The following is a 17,202-nucleotide window of genomic DNA, read 5'->3' on the forward strand; positions in this document are numbered from 1 at the left end:
AGAAACAGTTCATATGTTAATGTTTACGTATATTAAAATTGTAATTTAAAAAAAAAAGATGAAAATCTGATAATAAAAGGTATACACAATTTTTTAATAAAAACAATTATTATATGTAATGCGTTAAAGTATCATTTTTTATTTAATTTGTTGACATTTATTAATAACAATGATTAACAACATTAATATTTTTCATTATTATTTTACATTTCGTCTCAAAACAACATATAAGTTATGGAATGTAAGAGTACTTATTGTTTTACTATATAAAATATATTACATCCATATAAAAATAAACATAGAAAATTATATAGAATTTGTTACAAATCCTTTCAAAGTAATTTCTTCTTACATACTTACATTGTTACAGGTTTGTCATACTGAAATGTATATAGAGTATTAATGTAAATATTGGAAGATATAGACAAAACTGGATTTTTATATAAATTACAATATTAGATATTTTTTAAATACATATAACGTGAAACATAAACATATCCAAGATATAAGATTTAATTAGTAGAAAACAACATTTACAACAGGTATGTATATTGTCATGAATGCACCCACAAATTCTTGTTTCCAAAAATGCAGTTTTCTCTCTTTAAGCAACGATTAATTCTGATTTGTTATTTTTGGTAATGAGTTGCACAAGGCTGCCGGTAACAGGACGATCTTGACCTTGTGACCATTTCCAGAAGAGGCTATTAAGTCAAATACAAAAGTTTATAATAGACAAAAGGAACAACATGAAACAGGGATAAAAAGACTACCCACTCTGCTACAAATTCAAGTGGAGTCCAGGTAGATGTATCAGCTTTAGGCATCCATTTTCTATTCATAGGCGTATCTAAAGTAACAGGTAAAATAGCACAGACTAAAGAATCTTTTGGTAAACCACTTTCTTTGACTGCCAAAGATTTGGTAAGCTGATGAACTGCAGCTTTGGCCATTCCATAACCAATCATGCCTATTTTGATAAAATGATATAATTTATACTCAAATAAAGACAAATAACTTATAATATTAAATAAAATTTGTTACCTGGTGTATCTACTAATGCTGCCTTGGCACCAGTTAATGATAAAAATCCACCCTCTTTTAAATGATGCGCAGCAATGCTACCAGCAATGGTTGAACTCCATACACTCTGCTTCCACATGAGTTCGCTATTTTTAATAAAATCTTTGTGGGCTGCATTTCCACCAGCCCATCCACCAGCCACACAAATTACTGCATCCACTTTATCTCCATTTAAAATGTTTGTAATTTGTTGTAAAACATTAGCTTCCTAAATAATATATAAAAACATTGATATATACAAATATATACTTTTGATTAATCTAATATAGCAATTTATAAAATTACTTGTTCAACCCAGTTGTTCTCTGATTTTACAATTACATTTGCATCAGCTTGTTCATTTGGTTTCATATCGATGCAACCAACCCACTGTAATTATACAAGTAATACACTTTTAAAAGTATGTAATTGCTGTTACCTTAAAAAATCTTAGTTATATATAACATACGATTTTATAAAAGTTTGTAATTATTTTACAGTTTAGTAGGATAGAATTTCAAGGTTTTAGATCACTAGTCAGATACATGTTACGATATATTGTGAAAGGATCTAGTTCAGTAGTTATGACCTTGACAACTTTCTTGCATAGTTTAAGATTACCGAGCAATTATTGCATTCCGTTCTTGAAAACATACATATACAATATCATTCTTTAACTATTTAAGTATGTACAATTTATGCAATAACTTAAATAATTATAAACATAATTATTCACATTTGAGGACATTTAAAAAAACAATATATGTATAAACTACAATACATAAAACAAATACCATATATATGCGTGTAATAATTACTATTAGTAAACAGAATATTGTATTTCGTAATATACAAAATAGTGCGCGAAATTTCTGTGAACAATTTAAACAGTACAATTTAACCGCGAAAAATTAAATACTAAAATACATTCAAAAATATTTTGTCTGTGGTTTATTAGAGTAGACGTTATAATTAAAATACGAGAAAATTAAAAAAAAGTTAAATAATTTACAAACATCCGTCTTTACATATCTTTCAAGATAAATCTTGCGTAATGTCAATCTGTGTTCGCACACTTTCACTTAACAGTTGTTAGAATTAGTGATTAATAAATGTAATAAATTAATTACTTACTCATACAGAAGTGCTCTACAATTTGGTTTTAGTCGAACGAAACTAATCGTTAACATTTGTAAAGTTAATATTAAACATACTGTGAAAAAAGCCGGGAACTTTTCTCAAGAAATACGACAATCAGTAGTAAAGAAACCGTCTTCTGAATTTTTCAGTTTTATTTAGGTTTTAATATTGTTTGCTTACCCAATTTTTTGATTTAAATTTTGAAATACAAGTGGAACCTAAAGCACCTTTGCCACCATATATAAGAACGCGTCCAAGTGTTGTCGCCATTGTTCGATAAATGAAGTTACTTCGCGAAATAGGTTTCGGGAGTTTGCGATCACATACGGAAAAGTACGAAGTTGTACGAGAAACTCTCGGAAAAGTTCGTAAAAGGAGTGCCAGATTGCCAGATTTCGGCATGAACTACGAAAATAGATTGTCGATCGCGTAGTTAGTATCTTTCGAGCGAAAAATACTCGGGGAACACTTTTTAATACGGTATAATTAACAATCAATTATTCGTTAATTTAGTACTATTCTGTTTTATTTATTTCATATTTGTCTTTCCACGATCTCATTAATGTACCATGATCAATGCTAGTAAATATTTTTCTGTAGCATAGAAGTAAGAATTAAAATATGATTTTTATTTGAAATTGAATGAAATATCGTTTTATTTTAAATAAAAGTAATGTCAATTATTACTTCCAAATATTTTTAATGCACTTTAGTGTCGTCTATTATAGCGTGTGTATAGTTGCTTGTCCTACTTATAAAATCATTTTCCTCTAAAGAATTAAAAAGACAAAATTTGCACCGCTAAGACAATTAACTGAAATTGCTTCAATTTATATAATAATAAAACGTTTAACAAATGATTGCACTTAGTAACATTTGAATTTCCCGCATATGTTTATTAAGAAAGTGGCAACGTCGCAATGACGGAGACCCTGCCCGCAACGTTCTCCGGGAGCGTAGGTCTAATGTGACGTCACGGTAGCCTAGTTGGGTTAGGTTTTACGCTGGAAATTCTAACGAAAAATTTTTTGTTTGACGATTAATGTTTTTCCCATCGTGTCTGCTGCACTGAGCGACGTGAAGAGCTAACGCAGTGGCGAACAGTAATCGTATTTCGTAAACCGTTCGATCGCGAGACCCCGCGCTATCGGCGTATATGAGATTTTAAACGGAAAATGAATCGACATGAAGGTACGTACGTGTGTGCTGTTCCCGACCAGCAAGTCAGCTTCGAATTTGCATTTGCTAAATTTGTTTTACATTGATGGTAGAATTTTTGGATCATGAGAATTTGGAAGTGCGCGTAGAAAATTTATGCAGATTCGTCGTCGAGGTTACGAAATCTGCAAAGCATGAGATTTTTCTTAATACATTTCTTGCGAGCCCTGTACCAAAGGATCTAATGTCAGAGGCCAGATGGCAGCACTTATAAAAAATTACTCCAATTTCTGTGAATTTGCAATGTTCTTCTCTGATGATTTCAGTGAATTTTTTTGCAATGTCATCACATTTTAATGTCTTATCCTTATGAGATAAATAAAATAATGGAAAAATATTTGTTGACCAGCTGTCAGAATACTCTACCAGCTGACTCCTTTGAAATTAGTTTTCTTGTTCAATCCCCTTCTCTTTCTGATAATGTTAGACCTGTAAAACATATTGGAACATATTCTTCTTATTCTTCATTCTCGAGTTAGTTTCTTTTGTTGACCTTTTTTTAAATTTTAGATCTAATTTTAAACTATTGCAACATTGTTTATCATGTTGTAATAACATAATTTTGATATTAAACAATACAGTGTGCTGGATTTTTCCAGATTAAATGTTACAATGATACTAGTAAAGCCAAAATAGTTATAGTCTGACATGTAAATAGAATTGATATACATGGTTTTTTTATATTCAAGTTGCATCTATGCATGTTACATAATTGAAATTATAATTGTCATATTAAGGATAAAAAGTGTTATTATTGATTATATTCATATAAATACATTAATCTTTATCATGTGCAATACAAGAAGCCAGTACCATTCTTATTTTGATATATTGTCATGTGTTGCGTGCATAAGTTACAGTTGTATGGTTAAATATTACTTTGTTGCGTGTATATGCGTGTTATATATCAAAATGTGAGTTTCAGTAAATAGTAAACAGTAAAGAAATGCATGAAGTTACAAAAATATTGTGGATGGAATAACATTCCAGTCGCAAATATAATTACATTCAATGTGAAAAATAGAGGATCTGCATTTAGTGCTGTAGTTAATTATCAAGAATTATATGTTATTCATTTGTTTAATATTTGTTTCAATGTGATTTTCTTACATTATTTGTTCATAATTACTTTTATTGCTTATACAAGATTAATCATTAATATTCATCAAATTATATCGGTATCTTTATGAAAATATGAAACAACTGTTGTTATGAGAATTGTATGAATTTGCAGACAAATTTAAAAGTAGACTTAAGCAAGTTACTTTTTATAGATTTGGTTCAAGGTTACTGCACACATATGTATGTATACAGTATATATAAATATCTTTTGTAGGAACAACTGTATTTTTCTTTTGAAGCTCTTATTCTAAATATATACATTGTGCAGTATCTTTCCTTTGTGTATTATTTATCAGATACTGTATATGATATTGTATGTAAACATTTTTTTTTATTTTTGTGAGTCTAGTAGCATGTTCATTTCAGTTGTATTATTATGAAATATGAATTACTTATGAAGCATCGATGTACAATTATGTTTATTCCAGGGGTAAGTTGTGACTCCTGCTTAAAGGGGAATTTTCAGGGTCGCAGATACAAGTGCCTCGTGTGCTATGATTATGATTTGTGTGCCAGCTGCTACGAACGGGGTGCCAATACTACAAGTCACCTCTCTGATCATGCTATGCAGTGTATACTTACTAGATCTGACTTTGGTGAGACAATTGTCAAATCTTTTATGCGACGATTGCTTTATATACAACACGGTTATAACAATTAATTCTTTCCTTTATTAATTGATAGAATTATATTATGGTGGAGAAGGAGTAAGTATAGAGCAGCCACAATCTTTAACTTGTCCTTTCTGTACAAGAATGGGTTTTACCGAAGCTACATTACAAGAACATGTTGCTGCAGATCACCCGGACACTTCTTTTGAAGTTGTATGTATAATTGCATATTTTGTGCACTTATGTGTTTATAATATTGTGCTATCAAAAAAATTTCTATTTATAATTTCGCTACAGGTTTGTCCAGTATGTGCATGTACCTCAGGAGCAGATCCTAATGTCGTGACCGACGATTTTGGAGCACACTTGAGTGTGGAGCATCGTAGTGGACCAAGAGATCTGATCTCTTTCCTAGATGAACCGTCCACAAGTAGACACAATCCTAGACGGATATCAAATTCATCTAGAGGTGTTAATGGGCCACGACCTCGCAGGTATGTATGCCAATGTACATAGTAAATTAAATTTAATGTAAACATTACAGTATATCTTGGAGGTAGAGTACTGTATTTAGAGACATAATTATTTATATTTATCGTTTATTTGAATATTTCATAAATGAAATACTGTCAATTTTATGTATACATAAATGTGCCAATTTATCAAATATGTTATATTTGAATGCATGTGATCTTATTAAATAACATTTTTTTCATTTGCACTGTAATACTTAATATTACAAGTCATTATTTAGCGTTCATTAAAATTTATTAGTAATCATATTTGGATATTGCAATCGATTTTTTCTTAAAATCTAAAATACATTTTGTAGTTAAATATTTTTAAAAAGGACATTGAATAAGATTTCAGCTTTAGTTTATCATCGTCATCTCATCTTAGATAATGTTCATTGGCGTGTCATTGGACCTGCAGGTCCAATATGCATTTCAGTTCGTCCGGGGGATTGAGTCCAAGTAGTCGGGATAGTATCGATCCAATTGCAGAATTACTTTCTCAATTATCCGGTGTTCGTAGAAGTGGTGCAGCAACTGGTCAAAGTTCATCAACGCCATCACAGTTACAACAATTGCAAATGCAGCTACAATTGGAGCGGCAACAAGTTAGAGTGTGTATAATTTTATATTGATAGTAAACATTTTATACGAAGTTTTGTTAAATTAGAATACATAGTACAATAAAAATATATTTCCAGGCTGCTAGGCAACAATTAGAACGGTTACCTAGGAGGCAGCCTCAGCCTATTGGTTCTGTAAGTGGTGGAGGAACTACTAGTATAGGTGGTCATTCTAGTACTATGACCAGTGTGGTAGCAAATAGTACGAGTAGTAACAATAATGCAACTAATGTGGCTAACCCGTCCGGCGTATTATCCACCAATTCACAGAACTATATGTTTCTGTTGCCAAGGTATGTTAATGCTATATGATAATGCACCTAAAAGCGAACAAAATTTATTTTGAGTGTTTACTGTAACATCGATTATTTAAATTTAAATTAGTTTCGAAATATAGACTTTTTGACAAATTACATTAACGGAATAAGAAAATGAGTATTTATTAAAATATGTGATATCTGTGTAACTGTTCACATACACTCGTACGTAATATGTACATGCTGGTTCTTTGTCTGAAACATGCAAAACTGCATGTCATGGTCAGTGTATCGGCTGCCAAAAGCTATATTCTAAGATGATCCCATTGAGCGTAAAACGGATATGTGACTTTTTATAATTTTTATAAAACAGCAAATTTATCTTTACTTATAATTTTGTTCATATTTTTATTTTTACAGATGCATTACGACTACTCTATCTGACTCGCAGTTACAAGACATTGAACGCGAAAGTGCGAATAGGAGCCTCTTTACACGTGAACTTATCGTTGGAACTCTTTCGCAAACATTGCCGGAGTTGATACAGCAGCAGTCTGCAGTGCAAACACCAGTGTCGAGTGCGACTACTGCCACAACCAGTCCTGAAACACCAAATGCTAATTCCTCCACGGTTTCTACGAAGAAATTAAGTTTAGCTCAAGAAGCAAAAAGGGATCAAGCGACGAGTAAACACGTAACGCAAACTTCTACGCAACAGTCGCATATTGTTCAGGCCGCTGCTGGTAGTATGGGGACGGGTCTACAAAGCCAAGGATTACCCCCAAACTCGAATAACCTTGCATCACAGAATACACCTATGGTTCAAACACTGATGCACAGTGTATTACCTCAGCCATTGGTAAGTATGTATAAATTAATCAAACACATAATTATGGACAGTCGAAGACTACGTACAAGTAATATTCGCGGTGTGTGTTGCTCGTCGATTTTTATGAAACTTTGCAGGTTTCTAGAGCAGCGAAAAGTAAGGTATACGTATTTTTTTTTAGCTGTGGTGACTCAAGTTAAAGAGGTGAAACTACCCATCAAGGTTTCAACCTTTCGATCCTATCTTCAAAACTATTGGATATACAAGGCATCGGTAAAAAAAAAATGAATAAGTAAGTCAAAAAATCACTTGTAAATACTGTCGTTCGCGTTACGCATGTAAGACTGACTACCGTCTATTGTCTAAAGGAGATTTCTACGATTACTAATTTTATGTTTCTAATTCTCAATATGTATACAATATCAATATAAAAACGAATATATACTTGTAGTTAATTGTGAATTTTAAATAAAAATAATTCGCTGTATCGTCTTTTCGTAAATTTGGAGAGTGTAAGTGGTGAAAGTGATTTTTTGACTTTTTTTATTAATTTTTTTACCGATATTATTTTCCATTGAACGTCATATAGAATTTGTTTGAAAAAAACTTGTTTGTGTTTGTGATAGTTTTCTAAACAATTTTCACTCGTTAAACTTGAGTTACGGTTGTTAAAAAAAATACGAATACATTATTTTTTGTTGCTCTATAAATTGCAAGGTTTCGTCAAAATCGGGGCGGGACACTTTATGGGTGTTCCTTGTTATACAGAGAATTACGATCTCGATGAATATAATCCGGTATTTGTAATTCTGTTACATAGGTATTGCAGCAACCACTACCGCTACCAATTAGTAGATCTATCAGAGAACCGATAGCAACCCCGGCACCAGCATACCTTAGAGGTGGAGTTGGTCCAGTTGGAGTAACAGGTCCTTCACGTAGGAAGCCGGTTAGGGCTGTAGATGGCAGAAACCAATCTACGGAACCTCCGCCCCCACACTAACCTCTCCTTAGCCCGTACCCACCCACCCTGATTCCTCACAGGACCCTCTAGCACTAGTCCTAGCACTGTTTAGAACACCTCATCATTATTGTTATTATTATAATATTATATATTAATAATTATTCGAATGCCCTCCTCCTCACCCTCCCTATCTTATCACTTTTTAAACTCTAATCTCGCCATCTTTTGTCGTTATGTGACATGGAACAAGGGCAAGGGCTGATTCGCCGACACATGCAAATAATGTACATAACTCACTTCTTGCAGTCATATACACTTCTCGTACACGCTCCTCAGTGAGTCTTGCCACGTTCTTCCATATTAATTGTATCTGGTGGCTGTATCGGGCAACGTTAGAACAAACGTTAGAGAGGTTCGGTTGATCAGTTGATGCGAAAAAAATACTCAAAAAATCATTAGTTCATTTAACATCGAATGCCTCGCGAAGACAGAAACTTGAAAAAAGAAAACACCGTGCCCGTCATACGCACCACGTTTTTCTTGTTTTTTTTTCTTATACTGGGGATCCGAATTGGTAAAATTTATTTTGGTTGTTGCGTAGATTTTCAAACGTTCAGCTGTTAATACATTTTGTATTTTTAAGATACGAACACGTTTTATACAAAATTAAAAATCTACCGTTGCCTGGGTTGGTCTGTTCAGATTTTAAAAATCATAATTGTCGGGCGGAATGTTTTATGGCGGCGATTGACTAAATAATTTTAACGTTACGTAATAATAAAGTCATCTACATGCTTTGCAGAATTACGTAAATTAATGTATATAGATGCTTTGTTATGCAAAAAAAGAAAAAAAAATTGTAGGCAATTGTACAAGCAATTCTAATTAATCAAATTATTTCAGATAGGTGTTACAGAATCAATAATCATAAATATTAGGTTGGCGAGCCATTCCTTGGCTAGCTTGTTGAAGCTACTTAGAAATTGGTATTATAAAATGGAGGGATTAGACTGAGCTTTAATGTATTGATCAAAAGTATCGCTTTTCTCTATGAAAATATAATTGTATTTGCTGAAAGTATTTATTCGCATCTTTATTTCTGTCCGTGTTCTCGATTCACGCGTATACCGCAACGTTGCGTTTTCGAAATACAATTTTTTTTTTATTCATAATGATTGTTTGCGAATCTAATCGCTCCATTTTACTATATGAAACGAGATAAATACTTGTACGTGTGTTTTGTTTTTTTTTTCTCGCGGTAATAGAGGTTTTACTTGGGTCTGCTACGTGCAAAAATTGTAAAAAAGTCGTGAATGTTTGCATTCTGGTTTTTTCGAATTAATCAAGTCGAAAAATTCACGATATAGGGGATGTTCGTTAATTTGTATGTTACGGAAGAGAATATCGAGTAACAATGCATCGAGTATGTGCGTATGACGCACGTGAATGCATTCGAAATTCACGATGAGTCTACTGAAAGTAGTAGTGCAATCGAAGACGTTCGCAAAAACGAGTAATAGTTATGTTTCAATTATATTCGTCGTTTACCTCTCAACCTTCCCCTTTTTTTCTTTTTTTTTTTTCCCCTTAAATTTTTTCACAGATTTCTCGTTTATCATTTGTGTACATTTCGTATTGTAATTAATTTCCTTTATAATACTTTCTCATCTTACGTTATTTTAATTTGTGGGTGTATCTGCAAGCCGTGGATGATAAAAAAAAAAAACAAAGTAAAATTATATAAATAAATATATATATATGTGTGTGTGTGAGGCGCGCGCGCGCGGGAGTGTGTGGGTGTGGGCGTGTGCGTGGGTGTGTGCCCATATATATACACACACATAAACAGATAAAAAATTTAATGAAATATGTAGTGTGTGATTTTTCATTTGTTTTTCTTTTTTTTTTTAATTGTCTTATGCTCTCGCATGTTTGGCTTTCTTGAAGATAAAATTCGAAATCGAATTTATAATAATAACGTTACAAATAACCAAAGGTATTAAAAGTCGAGACGTTTCGTTTTTTTTTCCACTCGTCCCCCTGTTTTGTTCTTTTTTTTTTATTATTATTATTTTTTTTTGTTACCTTAATCCCTTTCGAATGTATCATTTAGTTATACACGCCTTTTACTTTGAATAGTCGACCGAACGATTATTATTTATGTCCCGTAGTTTGTGGTGTGTAAAATAGGGAAGTAACAATGTAAAGAAAAGAAAAGAAAAAAAAAAAAAAGTATACTAATTGCCTTAACACGGAATGCCTGAGAAATTAAGGGGAAACTCGAACCTTTTTTGAGGAGTGTGTGTTTAATTGGAACGACGAAATCTTTGCACATGGTACTTCGTTAAAGATACGATACACTTGTATATCGATCTAAACTGAATAAAAACGCGCATATCCGAGATTGAAAAAATAATGCGGATATTATTGAAAAGAGAAAAGACGATAGATCGATCGCGTTAATCGCCACGCTTCAACGATTTATAATAATGATTCAGTCACCCTCCAGAGAATTTAAGAGGAATATACGAGCCTACGCGTTAGAACGAAGCAAGACTCCGCGCACATATAATACAATAATCAATCACAATGAGAGATAAAGCTAATAATAACAACAACTCCGATTTGCTATGTATATCGTATAACTTGTTGGTATAAAGCCGAAAATTCGAAACGTGCGTTTAGTTTTTATTCTCGAGCTTTAAAGCGTAGCGAGTTTATGTTCCCCCTTGTTTCCACGTCACTTCGGAATTGTAAAATCTTAAACTTTTACACATGCCTACTTTGCTATTAATATTATTTTTATTATTATTATTTTTATCACTATTATGTACTATACGATGTACTAGGGGCGTCCCTAAATCATACCTTGACAGTGGGACAGTGGAACAGTGTGACCGAATGCCTGTACGAACAGTCGAATACTGTATTAATATTGTTAGACTTTTATTGTTACAATTTTTTCCGTAACTACGATTCTGAAATTTCAGCATAATCTTAACGAAATGGCTTTTTACATTATATATAAATATATATTATACGTATATAATATATATTTATTCGTAAGAACGATAAGGTGCCTCGGAGTATCGTCGTAAGTTTCTCGTGTTTCTCTCCGTTTTGTTTTTGTTCTTCTCTTAACAACGTAATACACAATTTAATACTCGTTTTTTCTTGAAAATTCGTAGACGTAGAGGAAGTGAAAACAAAAATGCATTACGTAATATTCCAGGATTACGATTATTGTATCGAAAGTTTTCGAAAAAATTAAAGGGTCTTTGGAAGCAATTCTGTCCGCTTTCTGTCGATGTCGACGATTCTCCTAGATATCCTTTGTCCGTAGAAAAGAAAAAAGAAAAAAATCAAATGGATTGAAGGGAAAAAAAAAGAAAAAATTAATTGATCTTGTGAACACGAAGTAACAAGTAGAAGAAAAAGATATTTTTGCGTGACTTAAACGGTTGTTTTTATCACGCCCTTATCCGCGCCTCGACGAACATCAAACAATGAGAATTTTCGTGAAAAAAAGTAAAGAAACAAAAATTTGACAACGAATTTCATGAAAATCAGATGTTAAAAGTAAAATTTTGATCTCGTTACGTAAAGAAGGAAGAATAGAATGCATACGACATTTTCCCCTTTTCTATTCGACGAAGAGATTTTCTCCTTCGAACGAAACGAAATTTCGATTTGTATTTAAACAATATTTTACGTATCATTGCCTACCGTATTAATATAAATATATGAATAATAAATATATACATATAGATATACATATACATATATATATTTATATGTATACACGAATACACACGTAAGCAACGTTCGTAAACACCTACGCATACGTCCACCCAAGTGGAGTACGTCGCGTTTGTGCGTAGATCCGCGTACGTATCGTTTAAATTGAAAACACTCGTACGTGTGTACACGTATAAAAGGAAAAGTTTAATAATAATAAGCGGCTGAAGGTACACCGAAAACAAAAACAACAGCAAAAGAGGAGAAAAAAATTTTGGAGCCGAGACAGTGATATTGCGTAACACGTTCTCACACTGTAGGGAGAAATGAAATTCTGAAATTTAATTGAATCTCAATGATTTATCGTATAGTACGCTCTTATCACGATACCGTTTCTTATCGTTATAATCGATTTATTAATAAATAATAATATTTGGGCTTGTAATGTAGATAGTAGCCCAATCGAGCGGGACAGGAGTCTGACTGTAATATACCGATACGATAATTTTAACGAAGGGGATGTGTCGTTTACATTAAAAATGACACTCTACCGTTTAACGACGCGCGACTAGATTGAAATCACTCTCGGATCAATGTACTCTATCGCCAATAAGCTATCTGATAACAAACAAAAGAAAAAGGGTTAAAAAAAACCAAAAAAAATTGTAAACGTGAGAAAGGAAACTTCCGTTTCTTTTTTTATTAAGAATATTTATTATACTATATTTTCCACAGTATTTTTGTACTGTGATATATATATATATACGTGTATGCACGATCAAGAACTGTCGCCGCTGCCTTCCTCACGTCAGAGTTTTCTTTTCCTCGAGGAATTTCGTGGTAATCGTTTACGGAAAGAATACGACATGAATACGGCAATTAAGAAATCTTCAAGCGACGAACGGAGGTAATACAGAATATGAGACTTAATAAGTAAATGCGTTTAAATAATTTAGGGGATATTGATTCCTACGTATACATATATAAAAATCATCGATTAATTCGTCGAACGTATCGCGCGAAATTGCCTAATGTTGTTGGATCCGCGCGAGATCTCGTCACATGGGCGAAATCATGTCGTATACCGTTGACGTTTCCTCGTCTAGATCCAAAAGATGGGAAAAAGTAAAATCGATCGTTCGAACGTATTATTATCAATAATATCCTAAGGAGTCATTGGTATTTTCCACAAAAGCTTGATAACTTTTACTTATAATCCTTGCCAAAGGAAAGAAGCGGGTGGTGTACGGAGGAGTGCACGATAGAAAAAATTTGTAGGAGCTAGCAAAGCGCATATATATATATATGTATGTATCAACATTAGAAAGATGAGCGGGTTAACAAATACGTAGCGGCTTCTGTGGCCATTTAACACCTAGACACGATTTCCTTTTTACATTATCATTTTATTTAATCAAGGGTGGTGTACGGGATAGGAGGGTAGAATCAAAAAGAAAGTTGACGAGACGAAGCCTCTCTACAAAGTCCTTTCTAGTTCGTCGAGCAAGCAGAGGAGAAAAAAAGAGAGAGAGACTGTGTGTGCATATGTTTACGCGTGTGTGTGCGCCCCTGTACGAGAGGGTAAGAAAGAGAACACATTTTTCCCTTTTATCTTTCAAGATTTTTCGCTTTGAGAACTTTTCGGTTGAAGGGGTCTTCGATTGTCTCAAAAGTGATTGTCCCCGTAGCTGGGGAAAGACTATCGAGAAAGAAAAAAAAAAGAAAAAAGAAAAAACGAGACCGAAAATGCGTCTTTGGATATAGACATTGACCTACACACTGCATTAACGTTGTTGCAAACTTATTGAAATCACGGACTTGTTCGTTGGCACGGCCGCATTAAGCGTAACGCATCGCTTAGAATTTAAAAAAAAGAAAAAAAACGAAATAAAAATGATCAAGAAAAAAAGAAGAAAAAGATTACAACTGAAAAAATTCATCGATATCATGTGTGTGCAAGCTTCGATACGATGTTCGTCCTTCGTTGCGTTCGCGCCAAACAAAAGTTGACGTCGCAAACTTTCGTAGGACGAATCGGCGATAGATGTCCTAGTCGTATTACGCAAGGCTGATCTCTACATAATCGGTATAGTATTAAGTTTGCACGATCGTTGTGCACCCACCAGATTACCTTAATTCGGCCTTGCTCATCGATACAGGCGGTCAAAGTTTGTCATTCGTCGGACAAAGTGGATTGCCCCCTTTACTCTTGACGAAGCTGCCGCTCAGGAAAGTACGTCTATCAACGTACATGGATTTTGCTAACGATTTTTTCCTAGCCTGCTCGAATACGTACATAATAAAATTACCGACGCGATGATTGTTCGCGGATTTTTACCTGATTTTTAAGAATCAATCGATATAAAAATATACGAGCGTGATGAACGAAAGAGCGAGCGAGCGAGCGAGATAGACTACAATGATAAACAGAAATACTGTGCGTGACACGTTGAAATGGAAAGTGTTGAGACGAATATTATTATTAAAGTACTAATAGAGAATTAAAGTGAAATCTTATACATAATAATTATTGAAATGTAAATTGTGTTGAATGTTGAAATGTAAACTCTGATGCTGAATATAATGGAAATTCGATTAAGCCGCATTGCTTGTTTATTTTATAGATCCAAGACGATCTAAAACATATTTGAATTTGAATTTTGGCGCCGGACAGGCGCACGAATCCGTCGGTCATAAAGAATGATTACAGATTATAGACGACAGACGACATTCGGTCATGTAGTGTGCATGTATGGTGCCCGTTCGCGGTTCATGTTTGCAATTTCGATCAATTACAAAAGTTTTTAGTAGGATTACGAGGAACTTATTGAAAATGGGACCTCTCGAAAGTGCTAAAAAAGTTGCGGCTTATAAAGCCGTTGATGAATATGTGAAGGTAATTCTCGTCTTAAACGCATTACGAGAAATTACAGGTTATACGGATGCACCGGTATAACATTGTTTGAATTTTCCGCACGATTATTTTGCAGGATAATAGCGTTATCGGAATTGGTAGTGGGTCTACTATTATCTATGCTGTCCTTCGACTGGGTAAAAATTTTTTATCTTGCATCCACGTACGATTGTTTACAATAAAATGATCTTATTTACTATTAATTCATTTTCGTTAATTTTACGTTTAATAATCGCGGAATGTGATCTTTGACCATGTCAGGAGATAAGATTGTACATTTCTTGAATGAAATTATGACTTGTACATTCTAACGTAAGAGTAATAAATTTTATTTCGATACGTAAAGTTATTGTTGGTATACATTGTTTGAAAATGTAACGAGTCGTTAAAAAATATTTTTAAATAATTGTATTTTTCAGTCGAACGTGTGAAGGAAGAGAATCTTAACATTATTTGTATTCCAACCTCGTTTCAGGCTCGTCAGTTGATATTAAATAATCACCTTACGCTGGGCGATTTAGAAACCTATCCCAAAGTAATAAAGAATTTTCTGTTTATATTATTTACGAAATAAGTTTCTATGTTGTTATATTACTAAATATTAACAGTTAGATTGTGCAATCGATGGAGCAGACGAAGTTGATTCTGAGATGAATCTTATCAAAGGTGGAGGAGGATGTTTACTTCAAGAAAAAATTGTTGCTTCTTGTGCAGATCAATTTGTTATAATAGCCGATTATACGTAAGCGTTAGGTTCTTAAGGAATTTATTGCTGATACTTATTTTTACTAACATATTCTTATTTTTTTTTTAGAAAAAATTCTCAGAGACTTGGAGAACAGTACAAAAAAGGTATTCCAATCGAAGTAGTTCCTATGGCATACATTGCCATTCAAAGGAGAATCGAAAGTACTTATGGGGGAACTATAAAAGTTAGAATGGCTTTAGCTAAGGCTGTAGGTCTTCCTTACATTTTTCTGAAATATTAACCAATTTTATATTAAGTACATTTCTTGTTATGTCCTTTGTCCAGGGTCCAGTTATAACAGATAATGGTAATTTTATTCTGGACTGGGATTTTCCACAAAATTTGAGTAATTGGAACAATATTAATACTGAAATATCAATGATGCCTGGAGTTGTCGAAACAGGCCTCTTTATAAACATGGTTAAAAAAGCATTTTTTGGTATGCCTGATGGCAGTGTTAAAGAACAATTTTAAGGTCTTTTAATAACATTGATTTAAATGTTAGGGATAAGTTTTATATGTCTATTGACTTAAATTTATTTTCATAATATGTGACAAAAGAAATATTTGTCCTATCTCAGAAGTGATATTACATATTTATATTTATTTGTCATTCATACTTATTTTCATTGTTCTCGTAGTTTTGTCCATATCGTGATTTTGCATTACTCTTCCTACAAATGGAATTTCAAGGAGATTGTGCTATACAGACTGAAATATTTTCTGTACTTGATTTTAGATATTTATATAGTCATTTATGGAAAAGCGGAATATACTTATTACCCAATTGTTTTGTTTTAACCAAAGGTTTTGTCTTAAGTATGCTGTGGAACGTGGTCAAGTAATTATGTAAGCAGGTTGTGAAACAATGAAGTAGTCTTGTGATGTAAACAAAAAGTTGAACATATACCGAAGTATATATTTCTATACTACATCAAACAGTTTCGTTGTTTATCCCACAATAAATTCCAAAAATAATTAAATCCCATTAAAATTACATTTAATCCTATGTTATCACTATCGATTATATCGAACAAGTGAAAAACATCGTAAGATAACGTCCATTTTTTGGTATTAATTTTTTAAACTTTGCGCTGAATATTTTTATCGTGAGTAAGGTTGAAACTCTTATTATTTTCGATGAATTCAACTATAAAAAAGGTGCGCCCGAACAGGGACTCGAACCCTGGACCCTCAGATTAAAAGTCTGATGCTCTACCGACTGAGCTATCCGGGCAATTGATGTGTCAATTTTCGTAATTAGTGTAGTAGAGTAAATTTATATTAAAAAATTTCTGTTTTCAATTTTATCGATCGTTATACTTTATTTAAAAATAAATTAAAATTATTTGTCGTGTATCTTTTGACACAATTAGATACAATATATACGTTATCAATGATCTTTTATTTAATAATTCTTCGTTTTTGTATAATTTTTATAAAATAATTTGCATATAAACGTTT

General features: G+C 32.9%; 3 protein-coding genes and 1 non-coding gene across 8 annotated transcripts; 2 read left to right on the forward strand and 2 right to left on the reverse strand.

Annotated features, from left to right (window-relative positions):
* Positions 1 to 172: 172 nt before the first annotated feature.
* Dhpr (dihydropteridine reductase) lies at positions 173 to 2,538 on the reverse strand. Its single transcript, XM_076773967.1, has 5 exons — positions 2,383 to 2,538; positions 1,369 to 1,452; positions 1,045 to 1,291; positions 778 to 970; positions 173 to 704 (listed from the first exon to the last, which is right to left on the reverse strand). Exons 1-5 carry the CDS (start codon positions 2,470 to 2,472, stop codon positions 605 to 607), a joined length of 714 nt encoding a protein of 237 aa, XP_076630082.1. The 5' UTR covers positions 2,473 to 2,538; the 3' UTR covers positions 173 to 604.
* Positions 2,539 to 3,149: 611 nt separating this feature from the next.
* On the forward strand, positions 3,150 to 12,691 carry LOC143346486 (E3 ubiquitin-protein ligase KCMF1). 5 transcript variants are annotated; one of them, XR_013080428.1, is made up of 9 exons: positions 3,150 to 3,393; positions 4,971 to 5,138; positions 5,227 to 5,366; positions 5,451 to 5,647; positions 6,087 to 6,279; positions 6,367 to 6,581; positions 6,966 to 7,404; positions 7,556 to 7,647; positions 8,195 to 8,333. XR_013080428.1 is itself a non-coding variant. In XM_076774611.1 (8 exons), the coding sequence occupies exons 1-8, from the start codon at positions 3,378 to 3,380 to the stop codon at positions 8,375 to 8,377; spliced, it is 1,533 nt and encodes a 510-aa protein (XP_076630726.1). In that variant the 5' UTR covers positions 3,150 to 3,377; the 3' UTR covers positions 8,378 to 12,691. The 5 variants fall into 5 exon arrangements, 3 of the variants coding, with proteins under 3 accessions (XP_076630726.1, XP_076630725.1, XP_076630727.1); XR_013080427.1 differs by having other exon boundaries at positions 7,556 to 7,666; positions 8,195 to 8,331; XM_076774611.1 differs by lacking the exon at positions 7,556 to 7,647 and having other exon boundaries at positions 6,105 to 6,279; positions 8,195 to 12,691.
* A 2,097-nt stretch (positions 12,692 to 14,788) lies between these two features.
* Positions 14,789 to 16,674, forward strand: Rpi (Ribose-5-phosphate isomerase). The gene is made up of 6 exons (XM_076774620.1): positions 14,789 to 14,972; positions 15,067 to 15,127; positions 15,410 to 15,525; positions 15,599 to 15,732; positions 15,805 to 15,946; positions 16,024 to 16,674. The coding sequence occupies exons 1-6, from the start codon at positions 14,829 to 14,831 to the stop codon at positions 16,210 to 16,212; spliced, it is 786 nt and encodes a 261-aa protein (XP_076630735.1). The 5' UTR covers positions 14,789 to 14,828; the 3' UTR covers positions 16,213 to 16,674.
* A 228-nt stretch (positions 16,675 to 16,902) lies between these two features.
* Positions 16,903 to 16,975, reverse strand: Trnak-uuu (transfer RNA lysine (anticodon UUU)). The gene has a single exon. It is a non-coding gene; the product is annotated as a tRNA-Lys (tRNA).
* Between the last annotated feature and the right edge of the window lie 227 nt (positions 16,976 to 17,202).

The sequence above is a fragment of the Colletes latitarsis genome, chromosome 10, assembly GCF_051014445.1.
Source record: "Colletes latitarsis isolate SP2378_abdomen chromosome 10, iyColLati1, whole genome shotgun sequence".
In the NCBI taxonomy this organism is placed as follows: Eukaryota; Metazoa; Arthropoda; class Insecta; order Hymenoptera; family Colletidae; genus Colletes; species Colletes latitarsis.